Here is a 19,402-nt window from a genome sequence, read left to right as displayed (position 1 = left end):
TGAACCCAACACCAATAGCAAAAATAAATGAATGTATGGCAGACGAAAAATATTAAAAGATTTTATCTGAGGATGAAAGAAATATATCTGTTCATCCTTCAACAAATGTTCAATGATCCTCACCTATATGAAAGCAATTGTATTTAAGTTTTTTGCCCTTGGGCCTTTTTGAGAATCTGTTGAAGTCAGTGCACACTGCCCTAGAAAAATGTGTATATTTTGATGTTTATACGACAAAAGTTAACATGCAATTTCAGAGAGTGCCTTGACCATTTGAGAGCCAACTCCTAGATCTCTTTGAGATCTACTGATCTTAAAAGTAGAAAAAATGTAAAGAATATTAAGGCATATAAAACAAGGAACTTACCTTCAAGGAATTGGAAACCTTGTCGGAGCGCTAGGATATAAAAGATAACAAGGCCAAATGCAAAAATTAATGATAAAAACAGGATTTTTCAGAAGCTCAAAGTTTAGAGAGAAGGGTTGCCATATGGTAAATTTTTAACTAAACTATGCTCCTTCTAAAATTTATAAGAGCTTTTTAAATATTTTTCAGAAGATATTAAGTGCGGAAGTTGTATTTGACCACAGAAAACTTCACTGGCTCTGTTCATTAAGTGAACATTTCCCCAGCCCCTTCTTTCCCACACATATGAAGGTGAAACATATGTAAGCATCTAGCTACAACCAATGCATTAGCCTCTCCACTACTAGGCCTAGCTTCCTAAGAAAATGACATAAAAAGATATTTCATAAAAGAAGAAATGTGCATTGATTATTTTTCATTATGTTCCATGATTCCCGTCTACCCACCTGAGTTACCTTAGCCTGGACCAGTGGACTGATATTTTTGTTCATGACTCTTAGAGTGAATCTATGTATATGTGTAGCTCATCGATCACATCATAAAATGAAAATCACATTCAAAATAAATAGAAATATAACCTTATGAACAAGGTTAGCATAGGAAGGTGATGAAGGATTTGCTGTATTTTCCTCTTCGGGACGCTGGTGGAGAAAACCAACTGAGCCCTTGAAAGGAAGCTTATTCATTTGCTTTACAGGACTCAATATACAGCCTGGGGGTGAGATCACTGGGTGCTGTGCATGCATATGCAGTATCAGCCTTCCAACCATAGAGCAAGAGTTGACATGTAAGCGTTCCAGGCATGTTCTACTCTGACAGGCTTCACTCAGACCTATTGGTTTGAGTCACTAATGGCCTGAGGAGAGTGCATTTTGATCCAATTTGGGACATGGAAACAGATGAGGAGACAAAAGACCAAATTAGAATCTAACACTTAGATTTTGTTATAAGATGTTCTTATTCTTCATAACTGTATTTTTATGAAGCTCCTCACTGTCCAGAAATGCTGCACTTGAAATAGTTGTTGCATTACTGGGACTTTGAATATCAGATTTCAAAGATTTTTATTTCTGATGTGAAGGGTGATTTGGTTCCATTTAAAATATGCACTTAACTGATATGCCTAATACTTTAAAACTAAGATTCCCTATACTAACACCCTCTGTGAAATAGCCACTGATTTTAAAGCAGACATGTAGACGCACCAAAGCATCTGCTTTTTTGAATGAATCATTTTACATATCCCTTTTTAAAGGGAATAAGCATTTCCATTTTTAATTCAATTTTATCTCTTTTTGTGCCCCAAAGATGGAGCCTTGGAATATTGCATTATCAAGGAAGTGAAAATATTGACACATTTCTCTAAAGTCAAAGTGAAAGCTTTCTGGAGAATCATTTAAATACACTTAAGTGTAGAACTTAAAGCTATGCTTATTATTTAGATAATAAGACAGTAGGGTACAGTAAAGCCTGAATCAGATATTTCATATCTTATCAGCTTGATCATATTCCCTGATTTCTCTGACCCCTCCATTTACAAACTTCTGAACGTGGAGTTGTAAAGATTCAACAAAATTATCTGTGCAAGTACCCATCATAATATTTGGCATATAAAAGATTCAGTTGAGTCGATTTTGAGTTATCTCACTATGCATCATATAATCAAATATTTCCCAATATGCATGAAGTTTTATTGTCCTTAATTCTATTATAGCAAGCATATTTTAAGTTCATCTGCCTGTTAAGTTTTTTGAGGTTTCATTGGACATATTCAGAGTAAACAGCCTTGACAGTGTTTAAATATCTACTAAATATTAGCTCAAAATGCTATGTGGCATAAATAAATCACACAAAAGCATTATAAAAACTCCCATTTAGGTGCAAACTGCCCCATGAACAAAGCGACAGAGCTACTAAATATAACACATAGCACATTTGTCTTTCCTCAAATGCCAGTTGAAATTCAGAGAACTGTGTTGCTTTAAAGGCTCAGGATTAGTGTTTAAGATTCATCGGTATCTGGTATCCTCCATTTATGTATTAAATGCTGAAAGTAAATTAGCATTGGAAAAAGTGCAGTTCCTCTTTGGTTTACATGTTAATGGAAAGCGGAAGGGTGTCGCTTCGTAGATTGTCCACGAGCGATCTCCTGTATGTTCATCTGTCTCTCCCCCCTCTTATCGAATATGTTCCTTCTGTGTTACTGATGCTTGATGAACCTGATTTCTAATCTTTAGTTATTCCACCCTTCTCGGTTTTTATTCAGATTAGGTGGCAGCATTAAAGGGTGAGTGATGAGTTTCTGCTGTGATTAAGGTAAAAATACAATTGCAGCTGGAACAAATGGATATAAAATAGCTCAGCCATATTGGAAAGCTTCCCTAGACCTCATTTTTCTTCCATTAGACATTAGCATTGAGGCTATTTGCTATAAAGTGTCAAGACTTCCAGAAGATATCATCATTACCCTCTCTTGTTATAGATCCAGAGAGCAGTATGCAGTGATAACATATTATGCTTGCCAACTGTCACCTAAACATCCTCCCTTCCTTAACTGTGCTCCAAATAGACGAATATGTCTGTCTCTTTCTGAATGGTTGGAACCAGAAACTAAACATCACCATTTGAATCACTAGATCAATTGTTCTGAGCTCATTTCTGTGCTTTATTTTGACCTTTCCCACCAGACTCAATTAACGTAAAAAATTAAGATTGATTAAACCCTAAGATGCTGTAGAGAACTATGAGACTCCTGTGAAATGAGGGTGGGTGAGGTTCAGTCCATCAGCAATCTGTATTTTGAAAGTATTTGCAATAATTCGTTTCTAAACTAACATTTGCAGGTTGAAGTCTGCACAAAATATGCCTGTGTGAAAAGCAATGGAACCCAAATCACCACCATGGAAGATAGTCCAAGTGATATACCAGCTCCCACAATTCATGGCATCACTTCAAGGTACAAATTTTTTGTCAATTAATCTAAAGAACTGATCATAAACAATGAAAATAAAAATCAAAGGTATCATCCCAGCCATGATAATCTCATTTAGTAGATTACTATAAATATGTGTGTAAATCAAATGTTTGATATTATTAGGTATTGATCTCCAATAGACACGTCCCCTAACATTTAAACTTTGATATCCCTGATTGCCCAGCTTCACTTCCTTTTACTCAGTAATTGTGAACAAATGCTGAAGTGCATGGAAAAGTTGTCCTTCAGTAAATCCTTTCGTGAGGCAAATAATACAACTTTAACTAGAATGACTACCTTCTAACTTAATCTCTTTGAAAAAATTAGATTTAGAGATATCAGATTCCCCTAAAGCTAGAAACATCTGTAAAAAAATTACGGGAGATAAATTATTGAATAACTGTTACCAATTTTACCAGATTCTTCATAGAATCCTTTTATTTTTCTGTATACTTTTGTTGCTGAGTGGTGATCAAAGTTTGAAAGTGAGCCTCTTTTCAATTCAAAATAGCAATAAGAAGAAAAAGATTTAACATCAAGTTTCCCAAGCCAAAAGTGATATTAAGTTTTCATCTCTCTGTATCAAGCCAAGGCTAGAGAAAGAAACCTGAGTATTCCCATATCATACTTTTGCCCCAACCAAATGAATCACCCTTCATCTACACACACATACACACACCCCATGTACACACATGCACACTGGCTAAAATAATCAACCTGTTATAAAATATTTCAATTCTGAAGGATTCCTTTATGACGTATTGAAATTTCTAGGTCTTTTTTTTTGTTAATCAGTTCAATAGTACCTGTACTGATTTGGGGAACTAGTGATTAAAATAATTAGAAAAACTCAAGTAATTGTATTCTTAGATGTTCGGAGCAAAAGTCATATCTTGTTTTCTTGAGTACATCTATAAAACACATGATGATATCTATCTAATGTAGGATATGTTCATTAATCGATAATTCCCTCAGCAGATTTTGCCCACCTTTCCACAGGATTGCCTACCTTGTAGGGGGAAAATGGTCAAGTTTAAGGGATACCAAAAAGCTTTATTTAATTTTTCAGCAAACACACTTGTGGGTATAATAATATAAGAAGTGAAAGTAATACAAAGAAATATAAGACATGGTTCTAAATGTTCACAGTTCCAGTCTACTGTGGCAGACACTTCCCTAAACAAATATTTATAGAACAGTGTGAGAAACACTACAACAGAAGCTTATAATGTGCAAGAAGTGCATAAAAAAAATACCAAGCTCTACCCATGATTATCAGTGAAGGCATCATGAAAGACGTGACATTTGAGTTCCTTCTTAAAGAACTCAAGGAAGAAGTATAGGTAGGTAGGTGGATGTTGTCACATTTCTTGCCTATTAGCATCCTTATGACTCAAGCTCAGGTGAATGGCATAAGGGAATATGTCTTAGATTACATATTTACATGTAGCTAAAAATAATACGCAGGCTTTTTTAGAAATAGAGCAAATACCCATATGTTTCTCTGCCTCTAAGATATTTTTTAAGCAGATGCTTGCAGATGATAACAGAGAAAAAATATTTTTTAGTTGTGGTTAAAGACTGCTTATCCCCAAATATAGTAAATTGGTGGCAAAAACATTAAAAAGGGTATACAACAAGAGCAAGGAAAATAGCAAAGCAGATGACAATAACAGAAGAGAGATTTTAATACAATTTTTGAAAGCAGTATTTGGCAGGGAGAGGCAAATGACTTTGTACAGTGGTGAAATTTACAACCAAAGTGTTGGTTGGCAGAGGGAGATAATGACATAAAACAAACTAATTTGCTCTGCGGGGAGAACCTCAATGGCTGAGCACTTAACAAGCTTTCAGAATTGTGAAGAAGAGGAAGATGGGGTAAAGTTCAAAGCTGATAGTTTACAAAAGAGTGGTTGGGACCTGTAATTAGTCAGGGTTCTCCAGAGAAACAAAACCAAAAGTGGAGACTCAGGAAAGCTGGGGGTGTAGTCCCAGTCCGGGTCCAAAGTTTTGAGAATTAGAGGTGCCAGTGGTATAAATCCCAGTCCAAGTCTGAGAGTGAGAGAAGACTGATTAGATCAGGTAGTCAGGCAGAGAGAGGAAATTCTCCCTTCCTTCACCTTTTCATTCCACTCAGACCCTCAACTGATTGGGTGATATGCCCACCTACATTATGGAGAGCAATCTGCTTTACTGTGTCCACAGATTCAAATGCTAATCTCATCAGAAACAACCTTGCAGATACACCCAGAAATTATGTTTAGCCAAATGTCTGGACACCCTGTGGCCCAGTCAAGTTAAAAATTACCCATTACATAAAATTAGCCATTACAGAATGAAAGGTTGCCTACCTCTGTATTATTCATCCATGTGTCTATTTCTCTTCCTCCATGTGGCATATTCCATCACCAGGAGATTAGAAGTTTTTTTTCTCAAGAAACTGAACAGAGGTATTTAGAAATTAGGGCTACTAGGCACAGTGGAAATCTGGGATGAGGGGCAAAGGTAAAAATCATGTTAAAGTGGTTAGACTACAATTAGAATGATGGCACCTCAGTGGCTTTCCCCAGCTCTGTTCTTAGAAACAAATATCTAGTCATAAATGTTTCCACACAGGAAGGGCATTCTTCTCTGGAAAAGTTTGAATGACTCCAAATAAAATACTTCCGGGAACTAGCAGATAGGGATCACCTAACAGAAAAGGTAGCTAACCATCTGGTCACACAGTAGTAAAGCACATCAGTCAGGAAGCCTCACTCATATACAATATAAAGCTTCTAGTCATCTTTTTTTAAAATCTCAAAGATGAAAAGAAAATTAAAACAGAGGAATAATTCAATAGACACAGGGACAATGCAGGATGAGGAAAATATCCATAACAATCTCAGAGGGATAAAAAGACATCCTCTATCTATAAAACAACACCAAAAAATCCTACTTGGAAGAAAGAATCAAAGTAAAGCAGGATGTGAGGGGGGGGGTACCTCATGGAAATTAAAAGTGTGAGAGCTGAATTGGAAATTTAAGGTAAAGTCTCTGAAAGTGCAATAAAAAGTAAATATGTTAATACAAATGAAATTTTTAAGAGAAAGTTTTAAAATCCAGGAAATCAAATATTTGGATAATAAGAGTTCCAGAAAGAGAGAACAGAGGAAAAAGAAGGGGGAAAATAATCAGAGAAAAATGACAAGAAAATATGCCCCCCCCCACCAGAAAAAGGAAAAAACAATATCCCAGAACCAAAGATACCAGTATGTAGATTAAAAGCTACTATAGATACTAGCACAGTGATTGAAATAAGAGCCAATAAAGGGATATCATCAGGAAATTTCAAAATACCAGGTTAAAAAAAGCACATCCAAAAAACTTCTAGGAGGAAAAGACAGATGGTGTACATACTGCATTGGGAATTTGAATGGCATTATCAGACTATAAACAGTAACATTCATTGCTAAGAAAACAATGAAACAGTGCCTTAAAATTCTGAATTAAAAAAAGAACCTTTTCGTCTTATAAATTCCATACTCAGTCACCTATCAACTGATATTGTTTTGGATTAGCAGAGAGGCAATTTAAGACAGGTGAAGAGAAAAAAAATATAGATTCTGTAAAAACTGACAAGGGTGTGAAGAGAACTGCCTAATTTTAACAATGAATTAAACTTCCAAAAAGATTCTGGGTTTGCTAAATTTGTTTACTTTTTAATTATTCTCTTAATTTTTTTATTTTGTTTTTAATTTACATATAGTAAAATACACTCTTTTTTGCTTCACAGTTTTATGAGTTTTGACAAGTACATATGAACTTGTCAAACATATGAACACCACTACAGTTAAGATATAACACTGTTCCATTATGTCAGAATATTTCTTCACACTGGCCCCTTTATAGCCACTTCCTTCCTCCTCCACCCTCCTCCAAACTGAGCAAACACTGCTCTGTTCTGTTCTCTATAATTTTTCCTGTTCCATGTTGTCATATAAGTGGAATTATACAGTATGTAGCCATTTAAGCCTGGCTCCTTTCACTCCGCATAATGCATTTAAGATTCATCCATGTTATTGCATATATTAATAGTTTGTTAATTTTTGTTACTGGATAGTATTCCATTGTATGAATATACCACAGTTTGCGTACCATTTGGGTAGTTTCCAGTTCTTGGTGACTATGAATAAAGTTGATATAAACATTATGTACATAATGTGAACGTAGATTCTCATTTCACATGGGTAAATAACTAAGAGTTGGATTGCGGAATCATAGCATAAGTTTACATTTTACTTACTTTATAAGAAACTGTGAGGAAAGATGGGGAATGGGATGAATTGGGAGATTGGGATTGACATATATACACTACTGATCCTACGTATAAAATAGGTAACTAATGAGACCCTACTGTATAGCACAATGAGCTCTACTCAATGCTCAGTGGTGACCTAAATGGGAAGGAAATCCAAAAAAGAGGGGATATAGGTATACTTATAGCTGATTCACTTTGCTGTACAGTAGAAACTAACACAACATTGTAAAGCAATTATATTCCAATAAAAATTAATTTTAAAAAAAGAAACTGCCAAACCAATTTCCAAAGTGACTGTAACATCTTGCATTCCTACTAGCATTGTATGAGAATTCCAGTTGCTTCTCATCTTTGCTAGAACTTGATATTCTGCAAGAATTTTTCCTCTCTCTCTCTCTCTCTCTAGCTCTTTTAATAGATGTTTAGTGGTGTGTCATTATGGTTTTAATTTACATTTATTTCCATGATGATTAATGATATTGATCATCTTTGCAAATGCTTTTTTGGCATTTGTTTTCTCCTTTGATGAAGCTCTTTTTCAAATATTTTATTAATTTTTTACTTGGATTTGTTGCTTTCTTATTGTTGAGTTCATATTTTTGAAGTATATTTTGGATTTGAATTTTTGTCAGATATATGATTTGCAAATATTTTCCTCTCATTTATGGCTTGTCTTTTCATTCTCTTAATTGTTTTTATTTAGAGCAAAGTTTTAAATTTCAATAAAGTTCAGTTTATCACTTTTTTCATTCATGGACTGTGCATTTGGTGTTGTATCTAAGAAATCCTTACCTGAGTCAAGTCACAAAGATTTCCTCTTATTTTTCCTACTAGAAGTTTCATATGTTTACATTTTGAATTTATGTCTATGATTCATTTTATGTTAATTTTTCTATAAACTGAGATGTGGGTCAAGGTTAACATCTTTGCATAGAGATATCCAATTTTTCCAACACAATTTGTTGGAAAGACTATATCTTCTCCTTTGGACTGCTTTGAGACCTTTGTCAAAATCAATTTAACACATTTTATAGATCATTTTTGAACTCTCTGTTCTGTTCAGTTTACCAATGTGCATATTCATTTACCAGTATCATACAATCTTAATTACTGTAGCTTTACAGTAAGTTGTAAAATCATGTATTATGAGTTCTTCAACTTTAAGCTTTTTAAAAAATTTTCTGACCTTTCTCATTACTTTGCTTTTCCATATAAATTTTAGAATCAGCTTGTCAATATCTATAAAATCCTTCTGTCATTTTGATTAGGACTGCATTTAATCTATAGTTCAATACAGGGAGAAGTGACACCTTAACAATACCACATCTTCCACTTCATAAATACAGCACATTGCTCGTTTATTTGCATCCTCTTTCATTTATTTCATCAGTGTTTTGTAGAATTCAGTGTTCAGATCCCACACATATTTCATAAGATTTATACCTACTATTTATTTTGGGGAGTACTACTCTTAATGGTTCTTTAAAAACATTGAAATCCAATTGTTTATCGCTAGGGTGTAGAAACACAATTAATTTTTGTATAATGACCTTGTATGCAGCAACCTTGCTAAACTCATTATGAGTTTTAGGATCTTTTAGGAGCTTTTTTTAGATTCCCTGGGTCTGCATAGATCCTCTGCAAAAATAAACAATTTATTTCTTCCTTTGCAATCTGTGTGTCTTTTACTTCTTTTTCCTGCCTTATTGCCTTGGCTCATTCAGTAAGGCGGACACCCTTGACTTGTTCCTGTTCTTTTACCATTACATGTGATGTTACCTATGAATTTTTTAGAGATACCTTTTATCGGGTTGAAGTCTTCTCTTTTATTTCTAGTTGCTGAGAGTTTTTATCATAAATGGATATTGAATTTTGTTAAATGCCTTTTTTGCATATAATTTGTTAATATGGTTAATTATATAGATTGATTTTCAAATAATTAACTAGTCTGTATTATCTGGATAAACCCCACTTGGTTGTGATGTATTTTCCTTTTTATACATGCAATTTGCTGTTATCTTATTGAGAATGTTTATGACTATCCTCATAAAATATATTGAACTGTTTTTATTTCTTGTAATGTCTTTGCCTGGTTTTGGTAACATGGTAATTCTGGCCCCATAAAATAAGTTGGAAAATATTCCCTCCTCTGCTATTTTCTGGAAGAGATTGTGTGAAAAGGTATTTATTTCTTAAATGTGGTAGAATTCACCAGTGAAACTCACCTTTGCCTAGAGTTTTCTTTGTTGAAAGGTATTTTACTCAGAATTTAATTTCCTTAACAGTGTAGGATGATTCAAGGTATCTATTTCTTCTTGAGTGAGATCTGTAATCTTGTGTTTGCAAAGAATTGGTTAATTTCACCAAATTTATGGGCAGAAAGTTGTAATGTTTGTAGAGTCTGGATTTATTTGCATTCTTTCATTTCTGATAACAGTAATAAGTGTCTTCTCTCTTTCATAGTCAATCAGTCTAGAGTTTTATCAATTTTGTGGATCTTTTCAAAGAACCATCTTTTGGTTTTATTGTTTTTTCTCTATTGTTTTACGTTTTCCATTTCATTGATTTCTGCTCTTTATTGATTTTTTTCTTCTTCTTCCTTTGGATTTATCTTACTCTTCCAGTTTCTTAGAGAGGAAAGCTACATTATTGATTTGAGATCTTTCTTCTTTTTGACTAGAACCATGTAAAGTTATGAGCTTTCCTCTAAGCCCTGCTTCAGGTGAATCTCAGAAAGTTTGAAATGTTGCATTTTCTTTCATTTAGTTCAAAATACTTTTTAGTTTTCTTAATACTTCTGCTTTGACTCATGAATTATTTTAGAAGTGGTTTGCTTAATTCCCAAATATTTTGAGGTTTTTCAGATAAGTTGTGAATGTAAATTTCTAGTACTATTCTGTTATGATCTGAAACATGGTTTTATAATTTCAGTTCTTTCACATTAGTTAAGGTTTATTTTATGGCCTATAATATGATCTGTCATGGTGAATATTCTATGTGTACTCGAGGAGAATGTGTGTTCTGCTGTTGTTAGAGCATTTTATAAATGTCAATTAGGTCGAGTTGAGTGATAGTGAGGTTCAGGTCATCTATACACTTAATGATTTCCTGCCTGGTTGTTCTATCAATTATTGTGAGAGGCATGTTGAAATCTCCAAATATAACTGTGGGCTTATCTATTTCTTTTTTAGAACTATCAATTTTTGCCCCGTGTATTTTGTTGGTTTATTATGAGGTGCATATATATTTCAGATTGTTGTGTCTTGGTAAATTGATCCTTTTGTCATTGTGTAATATTCCTTTTTCTTCCTGATAATTTTCTTGTCATCATGTATATTGTGTCTAATACTAATACAGCCACTCCAGCTTTCTTTGGATTAGTGTAATTTTGAGTGATTTCGGATTGTGTCCTGAACATTTTAAATATCAGTTGTGATCTGAGTCCTGTTAAAATCCTCTGAAGAAGGTTGGAGTTTTTGTTTCAACAGGCAATCAACTGGTTAGCTTCAGACTGAAAATTCTGTCTTGGCTTATGTGGTCAATGGCTGTAATATCAGTTCATCTTTCAAAAGCTTTGCTGCGCTGCTTTATATCTGCCCCACGCATGCACCTCTCATTGGCTAATCTGGTATTTAGTTGGGGGATTATGTAATGGTTCAGATCTCAAAGTCTTTGCTACAGTGCTCAGATTTCCTTTGCCTGTGAGGCAATCATGCATGTGCAGCTTGGAGTTGAGTTAGAACTTGTATTGGTTCATGTATAGAATTAGTAGACTGCCTAGCTTTCTCTTCTCTGAGATTTCCCCCATGTTTTTCACATCACTTGGACTTCCTTTCCCAAATCTTTGGCTAGAAAGACATGGTTTCTCTTGTAATTTTAGCTTCCCAATATACCTCACAGTTTACATAAATGGGGTTGTTTGGGGAGCAGTGAGATTAGAGAGAAAATAGAGGAAAAAATAAACGAGATTTTGGACCACAGGGGTGCTTTCCCCAATTCCTCTGGTCAGACAGCTTGTTTTTTCTCAGGATTTTAGATTCTCATTTGGCCAGGACTGCCATCATGCAGCTCCTTGGCTGGAATCATCCTCAGAGCAGGAAAAAAGAGAGGAAAAAGGAAATAAAATGAAACAGGAATACCCATCATACGCTTTGGCTTGCAAGGCCTTCTTGTACTCTGGCCAGAAAGATTGGGTTCCTCTCATAGATTGTGCTTGCCCAGTGCTCGGTTCCACACTGGGGCTGCTGTTGGGTTAAAGATGGGAGAGAAACAGAGGGGGGAAATGATGGTAAACGCATCCTGTAATGTTTGCTCTTTAAGTTTTGGCTCCCCTCCCGATCTGCCTCTATTGTTAACTTTTCAGAGTCCTTGAGTGATTGCTTTTTGTAACTAGAGCAGACTTTTTAGCAGTAATCAGTGGGAGAGAGAGGCTATAACTGGCTTTCTCCATGTTGACCAGCACAGAAAGTACGAACCCCTCCATATTTTTCTTTATTCCCATGCCTTTGGCAACTTTATTTCCTTTTTTTTTCTTTTTGGTCAAAGATCTGGCAAAAAAACTGATGGAAATCATTCACGACCAAATATTGGCATGTACAGTCTTTCCTTTCTTAAATTGATCTATCGTAGCACGGCAACATTTTCCAAAGGCAAGACCCTAATGAGCAGATATAGGCGCCAAGCCATTAATCAAAATTACACCAACACCAAAGCAGTTAGCCTCCTGTGTGCATGTTATTGTTTGTGTAATTTCATTATACTTCTGGCAGTGTATACTTGTTAGTTATGTTTCTATTTTGGTTTAAGAAAATCTCTTTTATATTAGCAACATGCAAAATCAAATGTGAAATCCTTCCAGACAAATGTCAGTAGACAGGGTTTGCTTCTATAGCATTTAGAATATTTGGGGTTCTAATAAGACACATATTTCTTAGAATCTTTGTTTATTTTTGGTAAAAAGCAGTCATCAGCAAATTTTAACTTTTATATATTTTCGTAACATATACCAATAGCCTACCAGCCTGTTTGATTATAAGCATGGAGCATGTCATTTTCGTCTTTGGCCTTAACTTATACCTTGCTTTTGACTACAACATCTTCAGTACAAGCACTTACACGTGTTTTTTCCATTATATATAAACCAAAGATGCCATAGCACACAAAGTTATTTAGAAAGATCAGATGAAACCTTCTAGTTTTATAAGCTACTCCTCCAGAAACAAGCTCTGTCTCTACATCACATTTTCCATACTTGTCATATTATCATCAGCTGATTCTATATCCCCAAAGAATGCTAACGACTGATCGATAACCCAGACATGTCTGGCCGTGGCCTACACGTGCCCTGGGTAGTTCATTTATTTGCCTTGGTGGATTTGCTAGAGTAGAATTTAATCAATAGCTAATTCATTAATTCTGGTCCTCGAGAATGTAGAGACTGCACTGGCTGAAGATAGCTAGCTGGCTCTGGCTTTGATTGAAATATGACAAACACTGCAACTGACAGCTTTACTGGGTACTGTAAAGTTCGCTCCAATAAGTTCACTTATTTATTCTCCATAAATGGATACGCTAAGAAAAGAACATAAACAAGGAAGAGTTTTTATTACATGACTGGACTGCTATTCCAAGATGCATGATTTCCAGGCATGAAGCTCAAGGGAAAGCAGAAAGAGAGAACACAGATCATGTCTCTCATTGCCTTTAATGGGATCCACGGCAGTTTTTACAGTTCCAAATCAGTTTGGGGCTGTATTATTGATGAGAAGGCTGAGGCATAATGTCTTTGTAGCATTCACAAATAATTGTTTAAATGTTTGCTTCAAGCTCCTGAATGATATAAATGATATTTTTACACACCAGCTTCCTTATGATAGCAGCACGGGGTCTGTGTCTCTAAATGAAGGTTAAACCACTATCTTCATCTAGAAAGCCCCCTAGCTTTTCAAAGTACATAGCTGGCGGTTGAGGATGGCGTGACAGGTCATAGCTTGTGGAAAAAGAACTTTCCCCTTTTTGCCTCACCAAATTTGGGTGAAACTTTGAGGCCTCTATATTTTTATACTATGACATTGGATGTCAGGAAATCTCTTCTATCGTTATTTTCCCTCTCTGATTTTTTTCAGTGACTGATAGCTTGAATACTGAAGTAATAATTTTACAATTAAAAACAATTTTTTTGAGCCATGTTTTATTTTTTTAAATGGGGAGTGTGCTGGGCTGTAGATGTAGAATGTCAGATGACTTCTTCGTCCATATTCTCAACTCCTCTTCTCGCCAGTATGGTTAACTTGAGACAGCTTTTCATTTGGACTGGAATTGTCTACTTGAGTCTTTGAAGATATGGGAAGACCTCTCAAAAGAGATCATTTAGAGTGTATTTAGAACTGATGTACACACCCAGTCAGTAGTCTGATAATCATAATGGCTTTCAGGAAATAGTAGTTCTGATGGCCAATGAATTCTGATCATCAAACTCAGTGTTTGATTAGGAGACCTTACAGAATATTGAGCTTATTCTTAAGACTCTGCCAGCACTATTTCCATTTTCTCACTTCCCTCTCTTTCCCAAACTCCTTTTAACTTCTCCACTTCTTTCAGTTCCCACAGAAGCAGCTCAATCACTAAGCATTTGAGAGGCCTTTGTATGCATCTCGACAAAATCCAGTTTTTCCCCCCAATTCACTTTGGCCTTTAACTGCCGCTTTATCCCTGGCTCCCTGATCACTCATTGGTTTCTTTTATTGGTTTCATTCTAATTCCATTCATTAATTGTGGGTGTCCTCAACAGAAAGACTCCCTCTGCTACTCAAATAGTTCAAATATTCTCTCAGTTTTCATCATACTGATGTCTCAAGATCTCTGTCCCAGTTTTCTCCCTAAACTCCAGTCCCATATATTCAATTGCCTATTGATTTTCTGTAATGATAGGCACCCATCACTTCCATAACCTCAAGCCTTAATTCTCATCTAACCCAGTTTTTCCAACATCCATTTCGGCAAAGGCACCACCGCCTTGCATATGATCGCAGACATCTAGCTTTGATTTTTTTTAATCCCCTGATTTCACTCAATATCAATTTTAGTCTATTTTCTTTTGGAGCATCTTCTCATAGCTGTTCCTCTTCTCCATTTCCACCACTGCAACCCTAGCTCATGCTTTATCATTTATGTTGATGTACTTGTCTTAATTCAGTGAGATACAAGGAGGAAAGGCTTTACTTTTTTCCCCAACTCTTGAAAAACCTTTCAGGAATACCTTATGGCCTTCACATTATTTTTTAGTTATGAGTCTCATTTTAGTCATTAAGATTCATGATCAAGTATTAAAAAGTCCATTCTGGGAATTCCCTGGTGGTCCTGTGGTTAGGACTCCATGCTTCCACTGGAGGGGGCATCATAAGTTCGATCCCTGGTCAGGGAACTAAGATCCTGCATGCTGCACAGTTTGACCAGAAAGAGTCTAGCAAAAATCTAAAAAAAAAAAAAAAAAAAAGTCCATTCCATCTCCAGCAAAATATTAAGCTCACATTAGTTCAAATATTCCACCATTTCTCAGGCTCAGACCTGATCCCAGTTTGCCCTTTCTCCCTCCTTGCTCTTTCTTGCCTATTCCCTTTCATTCAAATGTGCCTCTTCCCAATGTTACTATTTTACTTCCATCACTGGATAGCCATCCAAGCCCTCTCTGTGGAAGGTGGCACTTTTTTGAACAATTGTGTTTTCCTTGAGAGAACCCATGAGGATCTCCCCAAAGCCAACTTCTCTCACATGAGTGTTGCCCTCTGCAACTGATCTATGGTGCCAACAGAGCAGGACACACCAAACACTCTTCCTGCTGGAGCCCCCTCCCCCAAAAACCCACCATCATGGTCAGTGTAACTTCAAGGGAGCTCAAGCCTAGCCATCTTGCAAGACATCCACTGGCTCATAGGAAATGCACTCATGTGCGCCATGCTAAAGATCGACGGTGTGGCAATCTTGTCTTACCCTATCATTAGAGCGGCTCCAGACAATATCTGGCCATTAGAATTCTCTAACTGAGAAGCAAGCACCTTTTCTTGTGGTCATATAGGCTTCCAACCCCCATGTCAGGGCTGCCCCAAACTCCTTTCTATACTTCCCTCCAGGGACAGTTGCAAATTGGGCTTAGATATTTCTGCATCTCAGGAAGTACCAACCAGGAGAAGCAAGTGCTTCCAGTTTCTCTGAGTGATGTATTTAGAATTCCTTCCTCAGCCTTGAGAATGTTTAGGGGTGGACTGGGGGTGGATTTTAATGTCACTCTTCACTAAGTAAATCATTCCTCTTTCACTCCATGGCTCAAAAATCTACAGTGGTTTTCCAATGCACTCAAAAATGAATCCAAAGTTATTTCCATGTTCTATAAAACCCTACAGGATCTGCAGTCCCCAAACCCACACTCCCAACACCCACCTGATTCATTTTCCATCATTCTCTTGCTCAGTCCAGCTCTGTCCCACCAGATTCTTTGATTGTCCTTCAACAAGCCATGTGCACGGATGTCTCAAAACCCCTATACCTCCTGTTCCCTCCGCCTAGAAACTCCTGTTCACTTGCTTCATCCCCTCTTTCGGATTTCTGCACAGAAGAGCCAGGCCTTCTCAGACAACCAATGTAACATATTGTACACTTACGTGTTTGTTTACTGTCCCACCTTCCCCCAGCAAAATGTAAGTTTTATGAAAGAAGGAACTTTGTCTTGTTTATTTGTAAGTATAGAACAATGCTTTACATATAGGAGGTACTTAATAAATATTCATTAAAATTCAAAAACTCTCCTAGAGTTCTGTTTATTTTGGGTTGGTTTGGGTGATGGGTCAATGTTAAAAGGCAGCTTTATCGTCAGAACTCAGCAGAATCTTTTTATTTGGGGGGGGGTGTTATTTTTTGAATTTTTTAAAAAATTTTATTGGAGTATAGTTGCTTTACAATGTTGTATTAGTTTCTACTGTACAGCAAAGTGAATCAGTTATAGGTATACATATATCCACTCTTTTTTAGATTTCCTTCCCATTTAGGTCACCACAGAGCACTGAGTAGAGTTCCCTGTGCTAAACAGTAGGTTCTCATTAGTTATCTATTTTATACATAGTAGTGTATATATGTCAATCCCAATCTCCCAATTCGTCCCCCCTCTTCCCCACCTTGGTAACCATAAGTTTGTTCTCTACATCTGTGACTCTATTTCTGCTTTGCCAATAAGTTCATCTGTATCATTTTTCCAGATTCCACACATAAACGATATTATACGATATTTGTTTTTCTGATACCAGTCAGAATGGCCATCATCAAAAAATCTACAAACAATAAATGCTGGAGAGGGCGTGAAGAAAAGGGAACCTTCCTACACTGTTGGTGGGAATGTACATTGGTACAGCCACTGTGGAGAACAGTATGGAGGTTCCTTAAAAAACTAAAAATAGAATTACCATACGACCCAGCAATCCCACTCCATATCCGGAGAAAACCATAATTCGAAAGGATGCATGCACCGCAATGTTCATTGCAGCAGAATCTTGCTGTTTGTTCCCTTTTAGAAGCAAGATACTTAACGGAGGAATTCGTCATCAGTCATCCTCAGTTTGGGGCTATAGTTTTAAGTTCCTAAATAAGAGAAAACCCCATTAAACCGTCTTTCATAGTTAAGTTACTGCAGAAGCTCACTGATATTTCTCCGTACCCCTAGTCTCTTCTACTCTAATCTGCCAGGGTATTACTTCTAAAAGGACTTTATATTCTGCTAGTGATACCACTGCACAATCACCCTATTTCACCATCAAATTCCTCAACATAGTATTTGAGGGACTTCATAACGTTCTTCTTAAGTTCAGACTGACCTTCCGTTATTGCTGGATGTAAATCATTCGCTCGTCAAGTTGGTCCCATTACTCTTCTCCATATGGCTAGGCAGCTTCTCCCTCTTATTTTTGCCTATATGAATCTTCCTTCTCAGAATTCTTCCCATCCTCTTATTCCAATTCAAGTCCACATCCACTTCTCCCATGAAACCTTCGTTGTTCGTCTAGACACAGTGATCTTTGTTTATGTGTTTCTGTAATACCTGTAGCCTCAACTACACACTTAAACACTTGATTTTACGCTGCTGTATAATAGTTGACATGCTTCAGGTATGCATGTTTCACATCTCCTCATACTCAAGGACACAGAGTTTTTACCTTTTGATATTTTACTGACTCCAAGTTATGCTAAATATTCTAGTGGATAATTAAACATTCAATTATTTGATTTGAGAGCAGAGAATTAATATTGTTATCATATTACATTTATTTAGTCTTATATTAAAAGTGTCCTGATCATTTTTGATAATCACAATCTGGAATAGTATTGAAGAACTTGAATGTTATATAAATGATTGACAAAAATGACCAAGCTGAATAGGAATTTTTTTTTTTTTTTTTTTTGCGGTACGCGGACCTCTCACTGTTGTGGCCTCTCCCGTTGAGGAGCACAGGCTCCGAACACACAGGCTCAGCCGCTCCGCGGCATGTGGGATCTTCCCGGACCAGGCCACGAACCCGTGTCCCCCGCATCGGCAGGCAGACTCTCAACCACTGCGCCACCAGGGAAGCCCTGAATAGGGATTTTTAAAAGGCCTCTGTAAACATGATCAGGGAATGTACAGCTATTTATAACAATTTAGATGGATGTCTTAAAGTAATGTGAAGATTTTTTCCTTTGGCCCAAACAAGAACATTTTGACAACATTGTGATAAAATGTTAGAATAAAATGTAGAGCACCAAGGGAACCGTAACTGTCCATAGAAGTTTTTTCTGAACTGTATCATTTTAATATTTACCAGTAAAGGTAAGTGATAAAGAAATGATTTTCCCATAATTATTTCTTTCTTCAATGTTATTTTGTACTTCTTGAGCTGAATGTGATGATTATTGTGGTGACGGTGGCCACAGGGATATATAGCAGTAACAAGTAGAATAGTAAATCTACTAACAATATGACAGACTTAAAAAGAAATAGTCAATAGCTCTGACTAGACTTTCTAAACACCCAGTGAATCATGCTAAAATGTGTGTAAACATTGTGGCCTTTATTAGAAGCTCTATGAAGGTAGCTTAAATTTTATTCCTTAGTGCTGTGGAAGCTAAGTGAACTCTAATTGTCACTTTATGAACAAATCTACCCCCCAAAAAGAAGATCTATTTGAGGATTCATGATCATGTTTCTGCATGAGCCTACCTTTACTGATGTATTAAAACAAACAAAAAGAAACCCTTCAGTTTGTTTCCCCAATATTTCACATTAATTCCTGTGGTTTAAGAATGTTCCTTCTATTTCACTCTTAAACATCAAAACAATGAAACCATTAATCCAGTTAATAACGGTGTGCATTTCTCAGAGATGTCTTTCATTTTAAATCAACAGCCAAAAGATTTTTCAGTGTTACTCCCATGGGTTCTAATGAGAGGTGGACAGGTGTTAAACACCCTATTCTTCTTTGATCACGTACATTAGTGTACCTGACTCAGATCCTCAACATCAAAACTGTTCTTGCTATTATTAAAAATATAGGTGGTCTCACTTCACAGTTATTCTGTGCAACACAGAGAAGTTACGATGGCATGGTTCTACATGGTGTTTTCTAGACTTTACTAGTTTGCCAGCTTTTGTGGATAAGTCCGACCTTTGAATGTCACTTAAATGTAGTCTTTCCTGTAGTTGATTATGCAATGAATACAAAAGAGGTATCTGCAAAACGTG

At 36.2% G+C, this 19,402-nt stretch overlaps 1 protein-coding gene across 1 annotated transcript in view; it reads left to right on the top strand.

Annotated features, from left to right (window-relative positions):
* The window catches only part of USH2A (usherin), a gene marked incomplete at its 5' end in the record, with an annotated part of 770,156 nt that overhangs the window by 533,919 nt on the left and 216,835 nt on the right, over positions 1-19,402 (top strand). Inside the window, one exon of the mRNA XM_082666701.1 lies at positions 3,211-3,323. Within this exon, the coding sequence (XP_082522827.1) occupies positions 3,211-3,323 (113 nt within the window). The remainder of the gene's footprint in view (positions 1-3,210; positions 3,324-19,402) is intronic.

This window comes from Grampus griseus (genome assembly GCF_964374135.1).
Source record: "Grampus griseus genome assembly, chromosome: 1".
Lineage (NCBI taxonomy): Eukaryota > Metazoa > Chordata > Mammalia > Artiodactyla > Delphinidae > Grampus > Grampus griseus.
This window is presented reverse-complemented; position numbering and strand designations above follow the sequence as displayed.